Here is a 25,706-nt window from a genome sequence, read left to right as displayed (position 1 = left end):
TACCACTTTTAACCACTACACCACACTGGCTCTCGAGGACCGCCTCTTTCCATATGAACTGACCCAGGCCCTGAGATCACCTTCTGAGGCCCTCTTTCATGTGCCTCCTCCTCGGGAGGTCCAGAGGGTAGCAACACAAGAACCGGCCTTCTCTGCAGTGTCTCCCCGTCTGTGGAATGCTCTCAGGGAAGTTCACCTAGTGCCTTCATTATACACCTTTAGGGGCCAGGCAAAAACGTCCCTTTTTAACCAGGCCTTTGGTTGACCTGATGGGACATCCTATATCCTTTTAAAACGTGGCTCTTTTCTGGGGAGTGCTGTTATTGGGCTGTTGTTTTTATTCTGATTATATAGGTTGTGATTTTATTCTGTGAACCACCCCGAGACCTCTGGGTATAGGGCGGTATATAAATTCAATCAATAAGAAAGATAGATAGAAAGAAAGAAAGAAAGAAAGAAGCCACCTGTTTTCACTTACAGGCTGTGGAACCCACCTGCCTGTGTATGATCTGAAGCAGGTCTTGGAAGCGCTCATCCCGCAAGATGCTGTCGGGGTCCAGTTTTTTCTCTGCCACTAGACGGGAGAGTCGGGAGATTATAACGGCCGCTTGGTTTGCGTTGACGGCGTGAAGCTCCTCCAAGCGCAGGAGATCCTCTGTGGTGGACGCCGAGCTGATGATGTCCTCCAACTCGCTGCGTTCGGGGGGCGCCCCGTCCACCTGCTGCTTGACAGAGAGTTTGTCTGTGGGCCTCGAGAGGCTAAAAGCCGTCAACGGGGCGGAAGGGGTTTGGGGCGGCCCTCTGGCCACCACCATCTTGCTTCCCACGGACACCACGTGAGCTCGGGCGCACAAGGGGGACGAGACCCTGTAGAGCCGATACCAGCGGTGCATCAGTTTGGCAGCCATTTCGTAGCGAGGACCACCGGGAGCGAGGAGTACGAAGGGGAAGGGGAGCAGCGCTGGGTGGGCATCAACTCATCTCCAGGGAGCTGCATAAGAGCAGGGAGAAAATGTGAAGGCAGCTCGTGAGGATTTTCCATAACTTATCTATTGATAAAAATTATTTTTATACCGCAATGTCATGAAACGGACGCGGGTGGCGCTGGGGTCTAAACCACTGAGCCTCTTGGGCTTGCCAATCAGAAGGTCAGCAGTTCAAATCCCCACGACGGGGTGAGCTCCCATTGCTCGGTCCCAACTCCTGCCAACCTAGCAGTTCAAAAGCACGCCAAAAAAAGTGCAAGTAGATAAATAGGTACCACTCCAGCGGGAAGGTGAACGGCGTTTCTGTGCGCTGCTCTAGTTTCGGTGTTGCGTTGCACCAGAAGCAGCTTAGTCATGCTGGCCACATGACCCAGAAAAACTGTCTGCAGGCAAACGCTGGCTCCCTCGGCCTGCAAAGCAACCCCAGTGTCATCTGCGACTGGACTTAACTGTCAGGGGTCCTTTACCTTTACCTTTTTATGTCATGAAAATATACATCACAAGTGGTTTACACCAATAAAAGCATAGAAAACTGTTAAATGCAGACATCGATTCGCCACTGGCTTTGGTGCAAACCGAGTCAGGGTGCAATCCTGTACTCATTTGCCCAGAAGTAATTCCCTCTGAACTCAGCGAGACTTTTTTCTGATTATGAATGTACAAGACCGTGTTGTCAAGATTCTCGAATGGTGGTAACAATCAGCCACGGGACTTACTGAGGGGGAAACATTGTTGTGTCAAAGTATCTGTCCCCCAGGGCTCAGAGCATTAAGAGGAAATCAATGCAATTAACCCAACCAGCAGATTACAAATATGGATTTTGAATTAACAGAAGAGACCCTCAGCGAAAAGGACTATTATGCTCTGAGTGCTAGCAAAAGCAGATCAAATGGAACCATTATTTAATTGCGTAAGAGCAGAGGTTTCCTGGTTTTCCCAGTAGTAATGTATGGAAGTGAGAGCTGGACCATAAAGAGGGCTGATCGCCGAAGAATTGATGCTTTTGAATTATGGTGCTGGAGGAGACTCTTGAGAGTCCCATGGACTGCAAAAAGATCAAACATATCCATTCTGAAGGAAATCAGCCCTGAGTGCTCATTGGAAGGACAGATCCTGAAGCTGAGGCTCCAGTACTTTGGCCACCTCATGAGAAGAAGACTCCCTGGAAAAGACCCTGGTGTTGGGAAAGATGGAGGGCACAAGGAGAAGGGGACGACAGAGGATGAGATGGTTGGACAGTGTTCTCGAAACAACTGGCATTAGTTTGGCCAAACTGCGGGAGGCAGTGCCTGGGGTGCTCTGATCCATGGGGTCATGAAGAGTCGGACACGACTGAACGACTGAACAACAACAGAGGTTTCCTGAGGGGGGAGAAGAATGAGGCCAGGGAGATCTTGGGCAGTGGGTCCAGCAATACAGCATGCATATACAGCGCAAGAGTAGTTCTGTTTTTAACTTTAAGGAACTAGTAAAAAAAAAAGGCTGCTGTATAGTCATATAATGTGCAATGTCATTTGGTTTGTCAAACCCACTCACTCAGAAAACTGAAGCTGCTAATAATGGCTAATATCTTTTCTGCAAGCCTACGCAGGTGCTTAGAAAGTACTGGTACTTTTAATCTGTTTTAGTATTTTAACTTTTGTGTATTTTAAAGCATGGCTGTGATTTCACCCCCTCTATTTATTTGTTTTATCTTCTTGCAAACTGCTTTGAGGGGTTTTTTAAACAATCAAGCACTACATAACATTTTATTAAATAATAAATACATTAAAAAGTGACTTCAGCTGTGGGGCAGGTAAAGACACAACTGGGCTGAAACCACACCTGATCAACAGCACAGCACTTTGCAAGCCCTGACATAGAATCATAGAATCCTAGAGTTGGAAGAGACCACAAGGGCCATCCAGTCCAACCCCCTGCCAAGCAGGAAACACCATCAAAGCATTCCTGACAGATGGCTGTCAAGCCTCCGCTTAAAGACCTCCAAAGAAGGAGACTCCACCACACTCCTTGGTAGCAAATTCCACAGCCGAACAGCTCTCACTGTCAGGAAGTTCTTCCTAATGTTTAGGTGGAATTTTCTTTCTTGTAGTTTGAATCCATTGCCCCGTGTCCGCTTCTCTGGAGCAGCAGAAAACAACCTTTCACCCTCCTCCATATGACATCCTTTGATATATTTGAACATGGCTATCATATCACCCCTTAACCTTCTCTTCTCCAGGCTAAACATACCCAGCTCCCTAAGCCGTTCCTCATAAGGCATCGTTTCCAGGCCTTTGACCATTTTGGTTGCCCTCCTCTGGACACGTTCCAGCTTGTCAGTATCCTTCTTGAACTGTGGTGCCCAGAACTGGACACAGTATTCCAGGTGAGGTCTGACAATCAGCTGGTTGTTGGTGCTTCCTTTGATTTCAAACTACATGGGCAAAAACTGGTCACCTGGTATCGCTGTGGTGTCAGGTGATTGACAGGTAAGTAGTCCCGCCCATCTGTCAAACTTGGCCTAGCAGAGTGGGGGAGATCAGGACTCACTGGCCAATTTCAATTCCCAGTTCTGACTGATAGGATATGCTGCAGCTGCAGAACTCCTAAGTTCAAATCTCACTTTTGCAGTAAACTAACTAAGTGACCTCACAGTTCCCCAGACCTATTCGGTCCTGCTGTTTGCGTGCAAATCCCACTTGAGCAGAAAAGCAAGCTCCACCCCACACATCACTATCCACAGCACGAGTCAGACTCCCGCAAAAATCACGACTATATTGCAGGTAAGTTTCACTGGGTCAAAGGTGGGGCACCCCCCCCCTTCAGACTTCATTCTCCAACTTTTGTGGGGTGACAGCAGTTGGGGCACATGAGAGAGAGAGAGAGAGAGAAGAGGGAGAAACTTTCCATGTTCATCCCCACCACTTCTTCCCCCACATGGGATATACACACAACCCCCCACCCCACCCCGATAAAGGCTTCCCTCCCAGCCTCCCCCAATGGGCAACACACGACTCCTACCACCGGCCCGCCTCGCAGGGTTGCTGGGAAGAAGCCACTTTGTGGAGTGGCTACTTATTCTTTTACAGTGGACGCTCGGGTTGCAAACGCAATACATGCAGGAGGTGCATTCGTAACCCGCACCGTTGCATCTGCGCACACGCGTGACGCAATTCGGCGCTTACATGCAAAGCGCGATTTAGTGATTCTGCGCGAGCGCCAAAACCCGGAATTAACACGTCCCGTTACTTTGGGTCCCGGTGTGCCACCCAAAATCACACAACCTGAAGCGACCGTAACCCGAGGTATGCGCTGGAAGGAAAGGCAGCACTAAAGGAATGCAAAGCGAGTATATAATTGTGTGATAATTTGGTGATAATTTGGTATTGTTATGATGATGCTATTATTGGATTGAATTTGAAAATTAATAAAAAATATTATATACAGAGAGAGAGAGAGTATGGGGGCAGCAGGACGGGCTGAAGCCCTGGAGGTGAACGCGATCGCGACAAGGAGGCCCCGCTCCCCGCAATGCAGGAGGGAATAAAGGGGGGGAAGGGCGACCCCCCTCAAAAACCGGCAGCCCCTCCCCCACCAACTCGTGACAGGCCGGGTTCCCTGTCCTGCCACATCCTCTTCCTCCTCCGCTTATTCATTATTATTTTTTAAATCGTTATTAGTCCTCACCCTCCTGCGGCTTTAGCTCGGTTTTTGGGCCGCCGCCGCCGCCAGGCCTGACCTCAACCGGCTGCCCGCGCGTGCACTCAGGCGCCTCCAGAGCGCCGGGAGAGGGGAGCGTCGCGCGCTGATGGCGTCGCTTCCGTCGCGCGCGACGGATCCGTTTGAAACGTGCACCGTAGACTTTTGTTACAGAGGTGTTTTCGGGGGGGAATCGGGTTTTTTTTTAAAGTTTATTCAGCGGGACTTGCTTCGGGGCGGGGAAGTAAGTTAGTCAATAAACATGAATTCTGAGGATTGGGCTGCAGAAAAAGATTTTACACAATACTCCGTCGGTGTAGTAGAGCTTTCATCCCACTATATATAAAGGTCTGGAGACTTCTGTTTAAGTGTATCTGAAGAATGCACCGGAAATCTCATACCAAGAACAAACTTAGTTAGTCTCTAAGGTGCTACTGGGCAATTTTTTAATTAAAAAAAAATATTTCTACTGCGTCAGACCAACACCACTACAGCCCAGTCATTTAAAAACCGCTTCCGTCGTGAGAGCTCAGAAAGTGCCTATCCAGACCATGCGGTAGGCTTCTATTAAAAAGTATCTCTATGGGCGCCTCACTTCCCTTCTCTCATTCCTGTGACCCAGACATATTGGCTACTGAGAAAGGAAGACCGGAAGGGCCGCCCGCGCCATCTTTTCTCTGGGCATGAGGGATCCTGTTTCCCCTCTCTTCCATAACAGCCGGCAAATGGTGATTTGGAGGCGGCACCTTTGGTCAGCTTGTGTTACGGGATAGGGGGAATAGGAAAGTAGGCGGGGACTGGGCGCATAAGCCACACCCTCAGAGGCCTGCCAGCGCTATAAATAGGAGTGTCAGGCGCTATTTTCCTCATTTTGTAAGGAATCGTGGGGCTTGTTGCTGGGCAGGGCGGTTGGTAGGTGTTGGGTTTTTTCGTTATAACTTTCCTGGTAGTGAAGCTGTATGCTTATCCAAGGCTGTAGGGTTGATCCAGTACTGTGGTCAACGATCTCTATTTCTCAGCAACAATATTATTATTTTATTTTTAAAAGCCAACTCCATTTTCTGAAGCTCACTCCTTTCCCTCTGAACAATTTTGAGGGTTCCAACTTCTTTTTAGGAATTTTTTTTTTTGGCAAAAGGCATAAGGAGCCAAGAGAAGCTGCTAAAGGAAGAATTTTGGGTGCCTATATGCTTTATCTTAAATTATAACTAGGGTTTCCACCTTCGTTCTGGCAAATCTCAGGGCCAGGGGGCATTTCCTTTAAATCTGGTGATGGAAGCATTCCCATCACAATTGCAGCCTAACGGGACGGCCCCTCTGGAAGAATTAAGAAATCAAGACTACAAACTTTTTTTTTATATAAAAGAATGGAAATTTATTGAGTATTTACAGATGAATTGTAAACAGATAAGAACATTGGCAGGGTTATTGTAATAGCCTGCGGTTTTATGAGAGTATATATTTAAAGAAAAGAGCAAATACAGGATTAGCATTTGGCACCTGTATTATACAGGACAGCTGGCAAACTAAAAAACTCTTAAAGTCCTTAATGAGCTATCGCACATTCCCAGATATTCAACCTTTAAAAATAAATTTTAGGTGGTTTAGGTTGTGGCAAATGTGGAGATGTGTTTTTTGTTTAAATTCACAGAACTTTGCAAAGGGATACCAGTTTCAAATTTAAGCTGAGAAGTCGGTCTCCTTGTGAAAACGGAGCATATGCACTCAGAGCTAACAGCTGTGCTGTGCTGCAACTTACTTGCAATGTTTTTTATTGCTTTTTGGCCAAACCACTTGGTTTAAATTGGTGTTTTTTTAATAAACTGTATGCTGTTCAGCTATTTGGGGAAATGTTAGTCTCGAAATACTAGACGTATTGTTCATTGGAGCAAAAAATAGTGCTGGGGTAGGACCTTTTTAATAGGCAAGAGTCTGCTTCAAATGCCTCTGAATTACATCCTTTATTTTTTGCTTTACACACAATTATGTAAAGCAACTTCAGGTCCCTAAGAAACAAAACTTGTATGGTGCAAAGTTCCAAAAACATTTCTGAACGTTAATCCGAAATGGTTTTCTACTAGATCGGTCTCCGAAACACTTTGCTTTCATTTTCTTAAACTGAAAGAGACTGACTTTCAACTTCTATATTAAAATATTTGGGGGGGGGTTCCAGTAAGGACGATTCATTTTGTAAATTTTGGTGGGTAATGACTTAAAATGCAAGGCCCAAATTGGGACAAAAACTTGCTTATTACAGTTGAATCTGTATATCAACAAATTTGGGCGTTTCCACCCTTTGGCTAGAACACACCTAAAGTTAGGTGTGCTGGATCATTTTGGGTGTTGGTCCTACACCTGCAACTAGTTAAGCCTGTAAGAATGAGTTAGCAAGCATGTGAGTGACTCAACACAAGCTAAAGTGTGAATAAACGTGTGTTTGAAGCAAGTTTGCCTTTGGGCAGAGCCTGATCTGTGCTGGAACACTGCAAGGAGGCTGTATGCAGCTGGAAATACTATAAATTACAACTGTTATGCAACCTATAAACTGTGGAACTGCATTGCACTGTTAGTTCCCAAACTGTCTGTTTTTCAACTGAGTGGGCACTCTGCACATGCCCCAACAGTTGGAAGCTGAACCACATAATAATTTATACCCCGCCCATCAAGGTATATCCCAACAGAATATTAAAAACACGATAAAACATTAAAAACTTCCCTAAACATGGCTCTCCCATCATAATTATGACACCTGCATACAGGTACTTGCTGCCAATCAGACACGAGAGGAGAGAGTCCCAACGTTTTATTGGTCTGCACAGAGCAATTGATTCAGTGGGATAATTCCCAAAAGCTAAACCCTGGGCGTTGTCCACTGGGACTTTTTATAGGGTTTGCACACAAAGAGTATGTAGAATCCAACTAGAAGCCCCCAAACATCTGCAGAGTGGTGTTGGCAAAAGCCCACTGGCAATTTTTTTGTTGCAATGCCTATGCTTCCACCTTAATGTGCTAATACTACGACGGCATATTTTGGGCTTATATATTTGCCTTCTTACTGATATAAGAAACTGCTCCTTATGGGGTATCGCAAGAGCCTGTACAGAGTCCTCTATCAGTAGAAAATAACAGAATATTGAGAAGCAAAGGAGCTATTAAGCCTGATATTTATTAAACTGTTGCAACAGGGTCCCCCACCCCACACAGGAGGTCTCTGCTTGAACGACCAAGCCCTCTTTATATTAAGTGATCAGAAACCCTGCCATTTGGTAAGGTTCTAGCGTAAGTGAAATGACACAGTTCTGATACTATTTGAAACTGTTTCTATCAACCTTGTTCGCAGGTCGGGCAGTTTACATACAGTGTTGCTGTCTTATCAGTCGCGTCTATTTGTTCATTGGAAGCTATTTGTTAACGCCTTGTGCTGGAGATAAGATAATGGCCAGCAGTGATTCTGTAGTGGTCGTGTATCTGTTTCTAGGACACTGAGGGGTAGACGAGTTTAGCACCCCTTATTTACGAGGGCCACTTATTAAGAAATGGGCATCAAATATAATAAAGTGCAAGTGTCTCTGCGTCCAGTCCCTGTGTCCGTGGGATTGCGCTACTGCGCATGTGCCCCACAGACAGCCGTTGGGACTTGGAGCACAGAGACGCTGTGCGCGTGTTCCCGACGTTGCTGGGGCAACAGTTTCACCACATATGTTCTAGCGCCCGTTAATTTAACGGGCTAACTGAGTACTAGTATGTACATGTTATGCTTGTGTAACTTGTGAGGGGAAATTCTGTAACAAGTCGGATACGACTGGACCTAATGGTCAGGGGTCCCTTAACCTTTACCTTACTATTTCAGACAAGTGGTTTATATATTTATGTATGTGTTGTGTAAATTTATGAACATGTGATTTATATATAACAATCTGGTTCATAGAAAACACTATGCCAATAGCCTACGCCTAATAATAATAATAATAATTTTTTATTTATACCCCACCCTTCCCCGCCAAACCGGGCTCAGGGCGGCTAACACCAATAAAATCACAACAAAAACATAAAACAGTTCATTAAAATACAGATTAAAATACAATTTAAAATTAAATGTAAACTGCAGCCTCATTTTTAAGTAGCCCACCAATCACCCCAAAAGAACAAAACATCAGGGTTAAACTGAAACCAACCCAAAGGCCAGGTGGAACAGCTCCGTCTTGCAGGCCCTGCGGAAAGATGCCAAATCCCGCAGGGCCCTGGTCTCTTGTGCCAGACTGTTCCACCAAGTCGGGGCCAGTACTGAGAAGGCCCTGGCCCTAGTTGAAGCCAACCTACAGGTAATACAGTCATACCTCAGGTTACAGACACTTCCGTTTTGTACATTCTTGCATAGATAAAGTTCTGCAACTTGCCTACATGCCCACTTGCAACAATAAAGGGAGAGAGGCATCCTCCTTGGTCCAGCCAGCATAGCTGGCTTACGCCCTAGTTTTACTCCCAACTGCTGGTTGTATCTTTTGGTGTCTCCAGCAACTGACCTGTTTGTGTCTTTTGTGAGCAAAAGGGGTTTGAGCTGTTTTGTGTCTTGAGTGTACAGCTGTTTGAGCTTACGTTGTTGAGGTCTGTGAGAAACTGCAGCTTTCAAGTGGACAATTGGTGAGTTGGCCAGAAGCCCGAGTTAAACAAGGGTATATGTGGAAATCTGCTGGGAGACAGGGAAGCCTAGCAACAGGCTGTGATTGGCTAAAAGCTTTCCTTTATAGCAGGGGTGGCCAACTCCCAAGAGACTGTGATCTACTCACAGAGTTAAAAACTGGCAGTGATCTACCAGGTTCAAGTCAAAGTTGTTGAGCTTTTTTAAGGAAGGATGAAGGCCCATTTTGGAGGGATTCGGGTCAAATTTATTGAGTTTTTTCAGGGAGGAGTTAAATGTTGAGCTTTTCTTTTAGGGGAGCCACAGTTGTTGAACTTCTTTTGGGGGAGCCCATGATCTACCAATGATCTACTACAGACGTCCAGTGATCTACTGGTAGATCACGATCTACCTGTTGGACATGCCTGCTTTATAGGAACAGCAGTTCAGTGTTAAGAGTTAGTGGCTGAATTGCAACTATCACCAAACTTAAAACCATGGAGAAACCTGGTCTGAACAAAGACATTGGATTCTTATCTCATTATACATAACAAAGCTATCTTTAGCCATCTCACCCCTTGCCTTTTCCTTCAAGACTAATTGCAGCCGTCAACAGGTTTTCCACATCTATCAGCTGATCACCCATTCCCACCCCCCTTCTGAGTAATACCCCTCCCCACTCCCTCACTATATTTAAGGGTCTGGTGACTTCTGTTTCAGTGTATCTGAAGAAGTGTGCATGCACACGAAAGCTCATACCAAGAACAAACTCAGTTGGTCTCTAAGGTGCTACTGGAAAGAATTTTCTATTTTGTTTCAACTATGGCAGACCAACACGGCTACCCACCTGTAACAAGAGTTAGTATGAGAGAGTTGGGAGTTAGTTGTCGAGTCTGTGTATATAGTAACTTGTACAAAGTGGTGCGTTACTCTGTTGTATATAATAAAAGCATTTGATTTGACCTCCGGGGAAGATGGCGCCGGGTCAAGTCTCTCCCGAGTCTCCGCTGCGTGATTAGGAGCTTTTATCATCAAACTGCTCCGATAAAAAGGCTCAGCTTGGGGAAATAACTGCCAACTTTTATCAGAAAAAGATTCTGGGAGCTGGCTGAAGGGCTTCCAAATCTCCCCTCCCTTTTGAAGCTACTTAAATCAGCTTTGAATCCCCCCCCCCTGACAACACCCGCAAAGCCCTCAAAACTGGGGACAGGATAAAGTAGCTTTTAACAATTTCCGAGCCACGAGCATGGTTCTTACAAGACAGTGCTGCAAAGAACTGGCAGGTCTGCCTTCAATATTCATAATACACAACACAAATATAAAGACAAACATTTGGGAATCGCAGCAGGACATTTTTACAGCATAAAAGTTTTAAAATTAGAACACATTAACATAGCAGGAACAGATGAACAAGCTCAGCCCAGCGGTTCCACCAGCCAAAGAATTGCTTAGGTCCTCTAACCCAGGGGTAGGCAACCTAAGGCCCGTGGGCCGGATCCAGCCCAATCGCCTTGTCAGTCTGGCCTGGGAATCAGCGTGTTTTTACATGAGTAGAATGTGCCCTTGTATTTAAAATGCATCTCTGGGTTATTTGTGGGGCATAGGAATTCGTTCTTTCCTGAGCCCCCCCACAAGGTCTGAGGGACAGTGGACCCGGCCCCCTGCTGAAAAAGGTTGCTGACTCCTCTAATTGCTATTAGCGGTTTCAGACCCACGGGCACTGCCTGGGTTTAAAAAATAATAATAATTAGGAACAGAGCTTCTTAGCTGCAAGTGCAAACTTGTCTACCAGGTGTGTGATTTTTAGACCTTTATCAGCAAGAGTGTGTCACTTCCTGGGGGGAATCAGCCTGAGAAACAGTTAATAGACAATAAAAAATGCTCTGGGTGTGGTATAAAAGGGGGGAAATCAGCAGGTAAATTCATTATATCCTTGACCTGATTGCCTCCATAGTTGCGTTTGTGTTCCAGGTGTCTCCCCTCTAAGGATGCTGAAGGGCATCTGTTGGAACCGTGATTCAAAGTCAGTGTCTCCAGGTAACGGGGCCTTGAATGGTTGACCTTAATTTGCGGGTACCAAATAGAATAGTGGGCAGCGATAATGGACGCTCTGTCTTGATCGGCGTCCTGGTCGAAGATCCGATTTCGGAGGTCATGCAAAGTATTCATTTGGATATTGTAAAGACCTGAGCTTACCATGTTGTTAAACACTAGCAGCTACCCATGGGGGGCAATTTTCCAAAGAAGCAAATCCATCTTTTGATGTAGCAGGATGTCTGCTGGCCCGTTCCCCTTGATCCCGTCGCATTCCAACATTACCCAACCAGAATTGAGATTAATTTAGCAACCACCTGTACGTTGAGGCTGTTTCCCAGCAGGCGGTAGCGCTGCTTTGTGGTTACTTTGTCAGGAAAACCTGTGGCAAGCAATAACAACAGATAATTAAAAAACAACAACCAAATTCAAGTTCACTCTTTATTCCCTCCATCGTAGGGATTTTCTCAATTCCGAGTGCAATGACTTCATATTTCTAGTAGTTGAAGTTCTATGCATTTGTACTTGGGTGGTACTGGTAGATCAGTCAACCTTTCTCCTGATTCAACATGTATAAAATGCAGTGCATTCAGTTATTTTACTTGGAATGGACCTTATACAGTACTGCTGTAACCATCTCTACGTTTTGGAATTTCCTGGTGTCTTAATACCTGGTGCACATACCGTATTTTTCACAGAAATGTTTGCACTGATGGGGCCCTTGGCACTTTGAAATCCACCCAAAATAATCGAAAGATGGGTCAAGTTTGTAATGATAAACAAGCCATATTCCACCAAATTAACTTTTCTCCATAAATTGGGTTATTTTATAGATGGGCTATTATTATTATTATTATTATTATTATTATTATTATTATTACTTTTTGCGTATTTGTAGTAGTAGTTTAACCGGGCACGTACCAAATTCAGGAGGAAATCCCTGTAGATTTGCTATTTCTCTTGGAGTAAAGTACCGCAGTTTAAGCGTCAACAGCTTCGTAAGCTTCTCGTCTTCAGACAAACCCTCGAAGGGTTTGAACACAGATTCCAGCTGTGGGGAAAACGCACAAGTTAACAGTTCTGGGGTGAACCCAATCGCTTTACAAAATTCCTATGCACTTCTTCTTTAGCAATTGATTGCATACCACATTTGAAGGAAGGAGACTTTAGGAGGGCTGAGTTGAAACTTTAATTGCCACAGGCCCATCAGATTTTGGGTTGCAAGATTGGCAGGAAGAGTTGGCCCAAGAAGCAGGTTTTCCTTAAGGCACCCACGAGGGTCCAGGAATGTTAAGGGGCAAGCTATTATTAAGGAAAATCTCAAAGCAGTTTACAGCATATGAAGACATAGAATCATAAGAGTTGGAAGAGACCCCAAGGGCTATCCAATCCAACCCCCTGCCAAGCAGGAAACACCATCCAAGCATTCCTGACAGATGGCTGTCAAGCCTCCGCTTAAAGACCTCCAAAGAAGGAGACTCCACCACACTCCTTGGCAGCAAATTCCACTGTCGAACAGCAATCACTGTCAGGAAGTTCTTCCTAATGTTTAGGTGGAATCTTCTTTCTTGTAGTTTGAACCCATTGCCCCGTGTCCGCTTCTCTGGAGCAGCAGAAAACAACCTTTCTCCCTCCTCTATATGACATCCTTTTATATATTTGAACATGGCTATCATATCACCCCTTCACCTTCTCTTCTCCAGGCTAAACATACCCAGCTCCCTAAGCCGTTCCTCATAAGGCATCGTTTCCAGGCCTTTGACCATTTTGGTTGCCCTCCTCTGGACATGTTCCAGCTTGTCAGTATCCTTCTTGAACTGTGGTGCCCAGAACTGGACACAGTATTCCAGGTGAGGTCTGACCAGAGCAGAATACAGTGGTACTATTACTTCCCTTGATCTAGATGCTATACTCCTATTGATGCAGCCCAGAATTGTATTGGCTTTTTTAGCTGCTGCATCACACTGCTGACTCATGTCAAGTTGATGGTCTACCAAGACTCCTAGATCCTTTTCACATATACTTCTCTCAAGCCAGGTGTCACCCATCCTGTATTTGTGCCTTTGATGTTTTTGCCCAAGTGTAGTACTTTACATTTATCCCTGTTAAAATTCATCTTGTTTGCTTTGGCCCAGTTCTCTAATCTGTTAAGGTCATTTTGAAGTGTGATCCTGTCCTCTGGGATATTAGCCACCCCTCCCAATTTGGTGTCATGTGCAAACTTGATCAGGATGCCCTCAAGCCCATCATCCAAGTCATTGACAAAGATGTTGAATAAGACTGGGCCCAAGACAGAACCCTGTGGCACCCCACTAGTCACTTCTCTCCAGGATATATATACATAAAACAATCCAGAAGGAAACATTTCTGAAAAAAAGAGAAATAGAAAGTATGCAGTCAAAGCAACAGGGAGGTAAAATACTATCTTAAAAAGATAGTGCCACCATAGCACGATTTCTGTTCTTATCCTGAAGCAAAGTTCTTAAACTGAAGCGTTATTTCTGGGTTAGCGGAGTATGTAACCTGAAGCGTCTGTAACCCGAGGTACCACTGTATTTGATTAAATCTGGGATTCCAGGTTTATTTCTGCAAAGTGTTTTGCTGCTTATATACATCTGGAGTAAAGCTCTGGAAACACACCTCAAAATTAATCAAGGAACATATAAATGAGACCACTGTACCTGAATCTCCTCTGCTGTCTGCAACACGGAGCCTGTTCCTTCTATATAGTTACCATACCTTTAAAAAAAAATTAATTGAGCAAGATGTTAAGATTCTGGTGAGATTTCCAGAATTGATGGGAGTGCAGAGGTTAAGAAGACAGTACTTGCGAAAGAATCTGCACAAAACATTATTGAATGCAGCCAATCTCTCTCTCTCTCTCTCTCTCTCTCTCTCTCTCTGTGTGTGTGTGTGTGTGTGTGTGTGTAAAATTAGCCAGTATGAATTTAAAAAAATAAGACCATACAATGCACTCAATCCAAATAGGATTTTATTCCCAGTTTGCCCTACTTACAATCCAGAGCCAGGAATTTCCTGTAATCTTTGCATTGTTTCCCCCCTTTCAGACATGCGTCGTTGTTGTTATTATTATTACCGTATTTTTCGCTCCATAGGGCACACCCCGTTTTTAGAGGAGGAAACAAGAAAAAAAAATATTTTTCTGGTTTTCCTCCTCTAAAACAGTGTTTAGCCTGGTGTGCCGTGGGAAAAAATTGTTTATTTGATTCCTATTCAAGAGAATTACTTTATATATAGTCAATATAGGCACAGAGTTAATTTTTTTAACATTTTCTAATGGTGGTGTGCCTCGTGATTTTTTTCATGAAACAAGTGTGCCTTTGCCCAAAAAAGGTTGAAAAACACTGCTCTAAAAGCCCTCTTTTTTGAGGATCAGCTAAAAGTTTTGCAGCTTTTTTTTGCAAGGGGGAAAAAGCAAAGAGGAAAAGCCCCGTCTTTATGGGGTTCAACTCACATTTCTGCAGCTTCTAAAGGAAAGGGAGCCTTTTCTACAGTTTCTAGACAGATAATCTAATCAGCCAGTCACATGTCGCTGGGGAAACAAACAACCTCCCTCTGCAGCACATTCAACAATGGAGGGTGGGGCTGAAAGGGAGCCGGGACTCTTATCTCTCTCCCGATCTCTTGCTGATCAGCTGCTGAGTGGGGTCCTTTCAACACCCCCTCTTCTCTTTGTAAAATAAAAAGCACGATCCGCTTTTGGCCTCTGGGCAATTCAGCTCCAGGGACCACCATTCGCTCCATAAGACGTACAGATATTTCCCCTTACTTTTTAGGAGGAAAAAAGTGCGTCTTAATGGAGCGAAAAATAAGGTATATAGAGCAGACTAGGCTGTGAGAACACCCAGGGCTCACGAAGGACAATGTTGACTGGCTTTCAAATAAACTTATTGGGGTTTTTAATGCACTTTGTACAGTTTATTCAAGACGGACGATGCATTATGCAGCAAGATGTACCCAGTCCTCATTAAACTGCCACTGCTTCACAGCTTGTTAGATATCATGAATGTCAACGAAATTATGACTTTCCTAGTCGAGTATCAAGAGGGCTTCCAAACACCAGCTTCCTCAGCGAGGAGCTTGATCCAGCAACCAAGGAGACAGCGGAAGAACGCAGTTAGTGTGTTCCAGAAGAGTCTGGTTTATTTAAAAAAAAGAAAGCTACAAAGAAAATACTGTATTCTAATATAACGATAGTATTCGCCAACTCGGTGTTTCCCAAACTCGGCTCTCCAGCTGTTTTTGGACTACAACTCCCATCATTCCTGACCGCTGAGTCCTGCTAGCTGGGGGTGATGGGAGTTGTAGTCCAAAAAACATCTGGAGGGCCGAGTTTGGGAAACTGCACCAATTCGTAGTTTCAAGAGAGACTTACCCTTTTGTGAAGCACGTGGATCTTCTGCAGGAGGGGGTGACGATGTCTAGGAGGAAAGCATAACGGAGCAAGGACTTCTCTGGCAGGAAGTACTGACTCATTCCTTCCCCGTCGTCGTCATCTTGGAGGTACGCTTTTAGCATTTGCACAGAGAGGTCACTGTCCGCTTGCTGTTTCCTTTCCAGCTGTTCCGCTGTTTCGAGCTTGAAAAGAAAGTCCTGTGGGCGTTGTCCGCCATCATGGTCATAACCGGAGACTGGATCTTTCGTAGCCTTGGAAAGGGAGCTGCGCTCGGCCAAGGCTGCAGGAACTCTGGACGTCTTTGAACCCGCTGGCTCCTGCCTTGGGAAATCTGTCAGTATCTTAACATTAAACAAAAACATGCAATTAAATTAAGGATTTTTTAATCTATTCTGGGTTTAAGAGAAACTCACTAGTTCTCTGACAGTCATTGCTGATATGTGATTTTCTTGTTTTTATATTTGCAATTCATCTTTCTTTTCCCCCCCTTTTTAATTTTTGAGAATTTTATTATATTACAAAATAAACAAATGACCAAAAAGAAATGCATTCAAGATTATTTGACTGGCAATACATAAAGTTAATATTCGGTACAAAACTCAATATGTACCCAAATATAAAGCATATCACAGAAATAAACAATATTATACCACTCAGCATGGCTTCTTGACTTTTATCTTTCAACACATACAGAAATAATATACATACAAACAGAAAACTAACAAAAATCATATTTGGGGGGGGGGAATATATTCCAAAATCATATGTATACAACCACAATTTGGGCTTCCTGTTAAACCCTAGTGTATATTTTTTTTATTTTACACATGAATGTACTCTATTATATATTTCTTTTCCTAATTATCTAATACATTCCTACATCAATATTTAGCCTTGTTTTTATTACTCGGCTCATTCTCTCTCCAAAGTCACTCGAACGCTAGCATAGATAGCGAACATTTACTGTACTTTTGAACATATACCTATCCCATTTTTGCTTGGAATAACTTTTCCAAAAAGACCAGAGGCATTTCTGTTGAGTATTGTTAGTAAAGGGACCCCTGACCATTAGGTCCAGTCATGTCCGACTCTGGGGTTGTGGCGCTCATCTCGCTTTATTGGCCGAGGGAGCCGGCGTACAGCTTCCAGGTCATGTGGCCAGCATGACTAAGCTGCTTATGGCGAACCAGAGCAGCACACAGAAACGCCGTTTACCTTCCCGCCGGAGCAGTACCTATTTATCTACTTGGACTTCATGCTTTCGAACTGCTAGGTGGGCAGAAGCAGGGACTGAGCAACGGGAGCTCACCCCGTCGCGGGGATTCGAACCGCCGACCTGATCGGCAAGCCCAAGGCTCTGTGATTTAGACCACAGCGCCACCCGCATCCCATTGTTATTAAGGACATCCCAAAATCGCTTGAGAGAAATATTTTTGTATGCGATGGCCGCAGCCCGAACCTTGGTGGCTAAGGGGTGGAAAGAAGGGGTCCCGACAATAACAGACTGGCAGAATAAAATGCAAGAATTTGCTGAAATGGCACAATTGACAAACAGCTTGAGAGGCAATTCAAAAGCAAAAATTTATGGGAAAATGGGAATGGGTGCAATTCATCTTCCTTAGTTTCTTTTGACAAACGTTAATGAAATCACTTTGTAACATCTCGACTTTCCTGTTACTACGCATGTGATTCTAAAACATCATAAAGAAAACAAAAATATGTACTTAATCATTTAATTCATTTGTATTCCATTTGTGCTTGACTCCCCTCCCCTTCTTACTTGGGTCCTCTATCTTTTTTTAGTTGACTGTCCATCATAACGTATCTATATATTTGGTAACCTACTTTCCTTCTATATTTTTCCTTACAGGAGTTATTCTAAACCAGTCAAAAAATTTAATTCTCCATAATGGCCTTTCAGATACTGTTTTAAGTATATTCCCATCACTTTTGAATTTTTGTTTCGTTTGATCTCTTATCTGCCCTTTCAAGCTTATCCATCTCGGCCGTACTCCATCAACTTAATCCGCCAATCTTTCTTTGTCGGTAAGATCTCTGTTTTCCAATTCTGAGCGATTTTAAAAGGGAATGGGATGTTGATCAGGTCAACCAAAGGACTGGTTAAAACGTTTTTGCCTGGCGCCAAAAGGTATATAATGAAGGTGCCAAGCGAACTTCCCTGGGGAGAGCATCCCACAGATGGGGAGCCACTGCAGAGAAGGCCCTGTTCTCGTGTTATCACCTTCCAGACCTCCCGTATAGGAGGCACACAAATAAAGGCCTCTGATGATGGTTGCGGGGTCAGAGTTGGTTCATATGGAAAGAGGCAATCCTTGAAGTTAAAGAGATCTAATGTGGAACTTTTTCCAGTGGCAGGCTGTCTTGTGCAAGCAGATATCAAATGAGAGGTTCCACGGGAGGACAGCTTGCATTTGTATGTACAACTTGTAGGAGATATGAAAAGGAAAGGTCGTTTCATGACATTTTCGCCAGCTCAAGCTCTTGTGCAAAGTCGTCGCAGCCTGCTTAACCAACGCATTGGGTGCTTTGCTTTGCGCAATGCTGTCGTTTGCACGTAACGCCAAGCCGAACCATGGCTTGGCCTGACCAAGCAAACCTGCTGGCTGTGGGATGTGAAATGCATAGCAGTCAAGTACAACATTCGTAGAATGGACATGCTAGGAGATGCTTTGTACCAGCCAGGAGAAAACTTCCTTTTGCCTCCTGAGCTGGGACAAATTTCCTCTGTGTGTGACTAGTATGGTGTAGTGGTTAAGAGCGGTAAACTCATAATCTGGTGAACCGTGTTCGATTCCCTGTTCCTCCACATGCAGCTGCTGGGTGACCTTGGGCCAGTCACACTTCTTTGAAGTCTCTCAGCCCCACTCACCTCACAGAGTGTTTGTTGTGGGGGAGGAAGGAAAAGGAGAATGTGAGCTGCTTTGAGACTCCTTCAGGTAGTGATAAAGCGGGATATCAAATCCAAACTCTTCTTATTCTTCTACTGGGGGGGTGGCCTAATCTGGGGAAAAGGAGCACACCATCTCCTTTGCGCCTCTCTTTTCCATTTTGTGTTTCCTTGTGTGTGAGCAGAAGTGACTGCCTGTCTGCGGTCACTTGGGACTAACTCCCTTATGGGATAGTTCCACAAGTATATATACTTTTGTAACCTAAGTCTGCCTTCAGGGATCCAGCTGTCAACTGAATGAGTGTGAGTAAACTACTTCTAAATTCGCTTTAATAAGATTGCCATGTATATCTTTTTAAGAGGGACAAGAAGGGATCTTACAGAGAGAGGTTCAGACGAACCTGCAACAAGCAAACTGCTGTGCGTTTAAAGGGGAATGTTTAAACACTGCTAAGACATAGAACTTGCTAATGCAAGCTAGGAAGGATATCGTTAAACAATATATCCTCTCCTGCCTCCCTGCACATTCCCACACTGGCTTCCGGAGAGAATGCAGCAGGTTTTGCCTCCCAATCTTTGGCTACTGTGCTGAGCTAAGCTGTGGTGTCGCAAAGAACAGAGAAAACATGGCCTCACCTTACCAGGGTCTTGAAAAGGAAAGGGCTCTGAATGAAGCCTTGCAATCAGAAAGTACCTTAGTCTTGAATTAGGGATGCCAAGCTGCAAGGGAAAAGACTGCTATAAGTAACCAAGGCCCACAGCATGCAGAACAGCCAAGTTATCAAAATGCCAGGTTTTATTATAACAAAACAATAAAGGTAAAGGGGACCCCTGACCGTTAGGTCCAGTCGCAAATGACTCTGGGGTTGCGGCGCTCATCTCACTTTACTGGCCGAGGGAGCCAGAGTACAGCTTCCGGGTCATGTGGCCAGCAGGACTAAGCCGCTTCTGGCAAACCAGAGCAGCGCACGGAAATGCCGTTTACCTTCTCGCTGGAGTGGTACCTATTTATCTACTTGCACTTTGACATGCTTTCGAACTGCTAGGTTGGCAGGAGCTGGGAGCAAGCAATGGGAGCTCACCCCGTCGCGGGGATTCGAACTGCCGACCTTCTGATTAGCAAGCCCTAGGCTCCGTGGTTTAGACCACAAGCGCCACCCGCATCCCACAACAAAACAATAACACTGTTCTAAACACTGACATTGAGGCTCCAGTACTTAGGCCACCTCATGAGAAGAAAAGAAACTCCCTAGAAAAGACCCTGGTGTTGGGAAAGATGGAGGGCACAAGGAGAAGGGGACGACAGAGGAAGAGATGGTTGGACAGTGTTCTCAAAGCGACTGGCATGAGTTTGGCCAAACTGCGGGTGGCAGTGAAAGCTAGGCGTGCCTGACGTGCTCTGGTCCATGGGGTCACGAAGAGTCGGACACGACTGAACAACAACAACAAACACTGAGGGGGGCCTTCTGGCGGTTCCCTCACTGCGAGAAGTGAAGCTACAGGGAATCAGGCAGAGGGAAGGCAGCACTGTATAGGGAAGTTTTTCAATGTGTGGTGTTCTGTTAAGTGTTTTCATATGTTGGAAGCCAACCCTAGTAGGAGTAGCCTTGATCCAGGTAGTAACACTACCTAAAAGACTGACCACCCCAATCATCTTTTTCCACACACAAAAAGAGTAGATCTACAAGGGAACTTTCAGAGTTGGATTAGTTTTTGGTTATAACGTTACTCACGCAAGTTGGAGACAAGAGAAATTCTTGATACGTAAATCCACACTTCTCTAGTGTTCGTATGAGTTCATCTCTGGCAATACAATACATATATACATATTTAAAAACTATGAATTGGGCTATGACAAGTTAAATGCCTCAGGTTGTGGTATGTATATTTTCTGCTAGCAAACTGTTACGCTGAGTCACCCAGACTTAGATGACCACTGAGAGCCTCCTTCCAATGCAGATATTCTATTACTTTCTATGTCAAATCTCTTTCCCCCCCCCCCCCAGAAAACAGCATTTTCCAGCCTGAAGAGACCTTTTGCATCATTTCTGTGATTCTCTCCCGCCCCTCCAGCAAATAAGAAAATAAGTAATTCCACCATATGTTAATAACAGTCATACCTCGGGTTACGATAGCTGAGGGTTGCGTTTTTCAGCATCTGAACGCGGCAAAAAACCCAGAAGTGTTTACTTCAGGGTTTCGCCCCGCGCGCAGAAGCGTTCTATGCAGTTCGCGCATGCGCAGAAGTGCGATGTCGCGCTTTCGTGCATGTGCAATATCGCCACTCAGGTTGCAGACTTTTCGGGGTGCAAACGGCACCCTGGAACGGATCGTGTCCACAACCCGTGGTACCATTGTACTGAGCTTGGATCCTAGAACGATAGGCAATTAGGATCCTAGAATGCAACAACCTGATTGGTCTGCAGGAGCCGCCCAATCAGGCTCCAGGAGGGAAGCAGAATCAGATGGGACCCATTTGTGTATAAAGCCTGAGGTTTTTTGGGGGGGATTTCATTCACTCTTTAGGAGCTGCAATAAAGATCATGAAATCACTTTGCCGACTGAGTGTATTCCACCATACCTGGCAGAAGATGTTTCGAAGCCTTTGACGTTTTCTAAAAGTAAATATTTGGGTAGCTTGGCAAGTCTGCAAAACAATTATTTTATAAAGGATAGTTAATAAAGCGAGAAGGTTTGGATCAAAATTTCCATTTAAGCTAAGATGGGTTCTGCATTTGACATCTGAACAGTGTGGCAGTGCAATTCTCTCAAAAGATGACCAAAATAAGTTCATCATTTCTAGGATCGGGGCTCCAGGCAAAGAAAGCATGTGATCATTATTTCAGTAACACAAGAGCTGGTGTTACAGGGAACCAGGCAGAGGGCCTTCTCGGTAGTGGCGCCCACCCTGTGGAACGCCCTCCCACCAGATGTCAAAGAGAAAAACAACGACCAGACTTTTAGAAGACACCTGAAGGCAGCCCTGTTTAGGGAGGCTTTTAATGTTTAATAGATTATTGCATTTTAATATTCTGTTGGAAGCCGCCCAGAGTGGCTGGGGAAACCCAGCCAGATGGGTGGGGTAGAAATAAATTCTTGTTCAGTCGTGTCCGACTCTTCGTGACCCCATGGACCAGAGCACGCCTATCTTTCACTGCCTCCCGCAGTTTGGCCAAACTCATGCTAGTCGCTTCGAGAACACTGTCCAACCACCTCGTCCTCTGTCATCCCCTTCTCCTTGTGCCCTCCATCTTTCCCAACATCAGGGTCTTTTCCAGGGAGTCTTCTCTTCTCATGAGGTGGCCAAAGTACTGGAGCCTCAGCTTCAGGATCTGTCCTTCCAGTGAACACTGAGGGCTGATTTCCTTGAGAATGGATAGGTTTGATCTTTTTGCAGTCCATGGGACTCTCAAGAGTCTCCTCCATTTATTTATAATAATTTATTATTATTATTGCTACAGTGTTAGGAAGCACTTTTAACTGTGCCCCAATATTTATCTTCAATCCACGTCTCAAAACACTCCCCTTTGTTACCATTTGCTGAAATCCAAACACACCAGAGCCCAAGACTTGCAGACACCAAACCTCTCTCTCCCTGAGAACTGCAGTTACAGCTCTCCGCTTTCCAAGGATGCCACATCAGTCTGAGATGGAAGAGACAGGAAAGTTCCAAGGCAGTTAAGATTCTTTATTTGTGGGGAGATCATCTTCCCCATTACATCCTCCATGGTCAGCTCTATCAAAATCCCAGGGAGATTTTTGGAACAGATGTTGGCACCGCTACAGGGACAGAACCCAGAAGTGAAAATACGTTGGCTATTACCGGACTGAGACTCGCTTGCCACATATAAAAGAGCCTTATTTGCAAAAGCCGCTAAAAGTATTTGTGCTAGTCACATAAAATAAAACAGGGTATTAATTAAGTAGATTTGTTGTAAATGGCTGCTTGTTTCTGGATCTTTCTTAATAGGTTTTTATTGGATTGGCTGCATTTGGAACTGGATTTGTAATGGCTTTTAGTCAAATAAAATAAATGTTTGGTGATGACGAACTGTGGCTCAATTGCGATACTGCTCTCTTGCCAGTCACTGTATCCCATAATAAGCACCCGAGGCCTGCTTGTAATGTCGTTACACATGAGGATTTAGCATGTAAACCGTGCCGGGGGGGGGACGACGACACACTTTTGAATGTTGACTCCATTCTTTGGTGAATATCCTCTGAAACAGGGGCAATATGGTGTCCCGTCAAATATTGGCTAGTTAATTTGCCATACCGCACAGCATTATTTGCATATGTTAATTAGAATTAACTTCCCCCAAATTCCACTGGGAGTTAGTTCCAGGTAATTGCACATGGGAATGGAACTTTAGCTACTTCTAAGAATATTCTGTGCTTTCCATTTTTTGGGGGGGGCATTCTTAAAAATGTAACATTACTCAATTCTCAGTGTTTCCTGCTTTATAGGTGAGGTAACAAATGTATCTAGCAAAGGAGCGGTTCTTGTTTTTGAATTTAAATTGTATCTTCTCTTCACTTACACACAGAAATATTGCTCTGTAAGCAAACCATTTTGTGCAACCTCTCCACACCCTGAGAAGAGTCTAGTTTGGGTGGGTGATGTTACCTGGAAGTCTGCAAACACGCTTCTTATCTTCCTTGGCCAAGCATCTCTGAGTGAAGCTGCAAGCTCCCAAATAAACAGGATCAATATTCAGACTCCACCAGTAATAATAATAATAATAATATTTATTATTTATACCCCACCCATCTGGCTGGGTTTCCCCAGCCACTCTGGGCGGCTTCCAACAGAATATTAAAATGCAATAATCTATTAAACATTAAAAGCCTCCCTAAACAGGGCTGCCTTCAGGTGTCTTCTAAAAGTCTGGTAGTAGTTTTTCTCTTTCACATCTGGTGGGAGGGCGTTCCACAGGGTGGGGTGCCACTACCGAGAAGGCCCTCTGCCTGGTTCCCTGTAACACCAGCTCTTGTGTTACTGAAAAGTCAGATAGTTGTTTATTTCCTTGACATCTGGCAGGAGGGCGTTTCACAGGGTGGGCGCCACCACTGAGAAGGCCCTCTGCCTGGTTCCTTCTTAACCTCACTTCTTGCAGGGAGGGAACCACCAGAAGGCCCTCAGAGCTGGACCTTAGTGTCTGGGCTGAGCGATGGGGGTGGAGACGCTCCTTCAGGTCTACTGGGCCGAGTCCAGCAAAACACTGACAGACTGGTCTCTGCCTGAGATGCCCACATTAGCGCTTTAGTCACACACCTGCTGTATCAACCCAGCTCACTTAGCTATTGCAGCAATATCTTAGAATGGAACCCATGTGTTTTGCCTATTATTAATCTTGAGAGCTGTCGAGTGTTAGGCTGGTAGTTCAATAGGTTTGGCTTGGCTTGGGACACCGTTGCTTGTTACCCCAGAAAATCTAGAGAAGGGAAATGGATTTAAGGAATGTCACTTTGAGTTGATTACCTTGGAAGAATATCAAGAAAATAGAGAAAGCTCCGGGTCCTGGGGTCCGAAACATCACCCTGTCGGCCAATTCTGCAGACAAGGAAGAGAACGGAATCAGAGCTATTGGCGAACGTGTCTTAACTTTCTTGCATACGGCTTTTGAGTTCTGACCAGATAATTTATTCCATATTTCATTTCACACAAATAACAGTTTGGGGTGGAAGCCCTACTCAGGGTAGACCCATTGGAATTAAGACATGCCTAATTTAGAGAGATTACTCTCCATGGGTCGACTGCAGATAAAACTGGAACATAACACTTGTTTTATTATTATTATTATTATTATTATTATTATTATTATTAAGCAGTGTACAGGAGATCTCTCTATCCCTAGCGTAACAGGTGACAAACAAAAATCTGACAGCCAGTAACTCAGCTGTTCACACTTCTGCTTTTCTTCCCTCTCATCTAACTGTTTGTTTGTTTGCTTGCTTGCTTTTTACTTTATTGAATGTCATAAATTTTTGTACTATTGTACGTAATTTTTTTAAAAAAAACTTAAATGAAAAAAAGTCAAGCTATCCGATATCCCTCCTGGAGAAATTTAATATTGTAAGATCTACGTCAGCGCACATTTTCCTCTCTTTTTAAACAGAAACAGGGAATTTGAAACACGCACCTCGTAAAGGGTTGACAGGGAGGGCTCATCAAGATCATATCGAAAGACAACCTGTCGAAGTCCTTCAGTGATACACCCTAAATAAATAAATCGATTAGGCATTTTACAGTATGAACAAGAAGCCTTCATTCTTTCCTTCTGTTAAAATAGGATGAGTCACATTCCATTTTGCATGTTGCCGCTTTAGCTTATAAAAGTAACTCTGTTAAATCCAGGTGTTTGTCATAAGGGTAGCCATTGTCTAATACACAGACGATGTTCTTTTCAGATTTGCTATTGCAGGTAAAGGTTTACCTTCCCGCTTGAGTGGTACCTATTTATCTACTTGCACTTGCAACGGGAGCTCGCCCCGTCATTGCGGGGATTCGAACCGCCGACCTTCTGATCGGCAAGCCCTAGGCTCTGTGGTTTAACCCACAGCGCCACCCGCATCATAAGGATAGCCATCCTCTAATACACAGGTGATGTTCTTCGCAGATTTGCAGTTGCGGTTAAGTCACCAGTAGGACTGTGCATAGCCCAGAATTTTATTAGCTAATTGCTTTAAGAGAACAGCAGGAATAGCTCCCAAATTATTCCAAAGAGATTAACAGTGGAAGCTTACAAAAAAAAAATTTAAAAAACCTTTCAAAACATTGTCAAAATTTAAATGGCTAGAAGAAGCAAACACTACAGTTTTAAGAGAGTTGTCAATGCTCAAACAAATGTGCTTGGCAGTCATACAATCAATAGAACTGTAGACTTGGAAGGGAACCCTGGGGGTCATCCAGTCCAACCCCCTGAAATGCAGGAATATGCAGCTTCCCCATACGGGGATTGAACCGGCAGTCGACACAGTTCTTGAAGGACGAGTGATCTATGTTTGCAGCAGGCAGTCCAGTGCTGGATTTATATATAAGCTAAACAAGCTATAGCTTAG

At 44.5% G+C, this 25,706-nt stretch overlaps 2 protein-coding genes across 2 annotated transcripts in view; both read right to left on the bottom strand.

Moving 5' to 3' along the window:
- TBRG4 (transforming growth factor beta regulator 4) overlaps nt 1-4,717 on the bottom strand; it is a 30,785-nt gene extending 26,068 nt beyond the window's left edge. Inside the window, exons 1-2 of the mRNA XM_033165716.1 lie at nt 4,656-4,717; nt 495-991 (exon numbers count right to left, since the gene is read on the bottom strand). Coding sequence (XP_033021607.1) covers nt 495-908 — 414 coding nt within the window. The 5' untranslated portion in view covers nt 909-991; nt 4,656-4,717. The remainder of the gene's footprint in view (nt 1-494; nt 992-4,655) is intronic.
- Nucleotides 4,718-11,496: 6,779 nt separating this feature from the next.
- TRDMT1 (tRNA aspartic acid methyltransferase 1) lies at nt 11,497-24,864 on the bottom strand. The gene is made up of 9 exons (XM_033165841.1): nt 24,788-24,864; nt 24,127-24,198; nt 21,226-21,291; nt 20,378-20,447; nt 19,281-19,364; nt 15,716-16,077; nt 14,001-14,058; nt 12,241-12,370; nt 11,497-11,701 (listed from the first exon to the last, which is right to left on the bottom strand). The coding sequence occupies exons 1-9, from the start codon at nt 24,823-24,825 to the stop codon at nt 11,601-11,603; spliced, it is 981 nt and encodes a 326-aa protein (XP_033021732.1). The 5' UTR covers nt 24,826-24,864; the 3' UTR covers nt 11,497-11,600.
- Nucleotides 24,865-25,706: the final 842 nt, after the last annotated feature.

Source organism: Lacerta agilis, chromosome 12, assembly GCF_009819535.1.
Source record: "Lacerta agilis isolate rLacAgi1 chromosome 12, rLacAgi1.pri, whole genome shotgun sequence".
NCBI classification, from domain to species: domain Eukaryota; kingdom Metazoa; phylum Chordata; class Lepidosauria; order Squamata; family Lacertidae; genus Lacerta; species Lacerta agilis.
The sequence above is the reverse complement of the archived record's forward strand: the minus strand, read 5'-3'. Positions and strand labels throughout refer to the sequence as shown.

Bases quoted from the DNA above. Each gene is read 5' to 3' on its own strand.
- TRDMT1 (XM_033165841.1), bottom strand. From the start codon at position 24,825: ATGATCTTGATGAGCCCTCCCTGTCAACCCTTTACGAG. The intron at 20,448-21,225 runs GTATGGTGGAAT...TTGTATTGCCAG, and splicing joins TTCGAAACATCTTCTGCCAG to AGATGAACTCATACGAACAC. The intron at 14,059-15,715 runs GTAAGTCTCTCT...TTTTTTTTAAAG, and splicing joins TCCACGTGCTTCACAAAAGG to GTATGGTAACTATATAGAAG.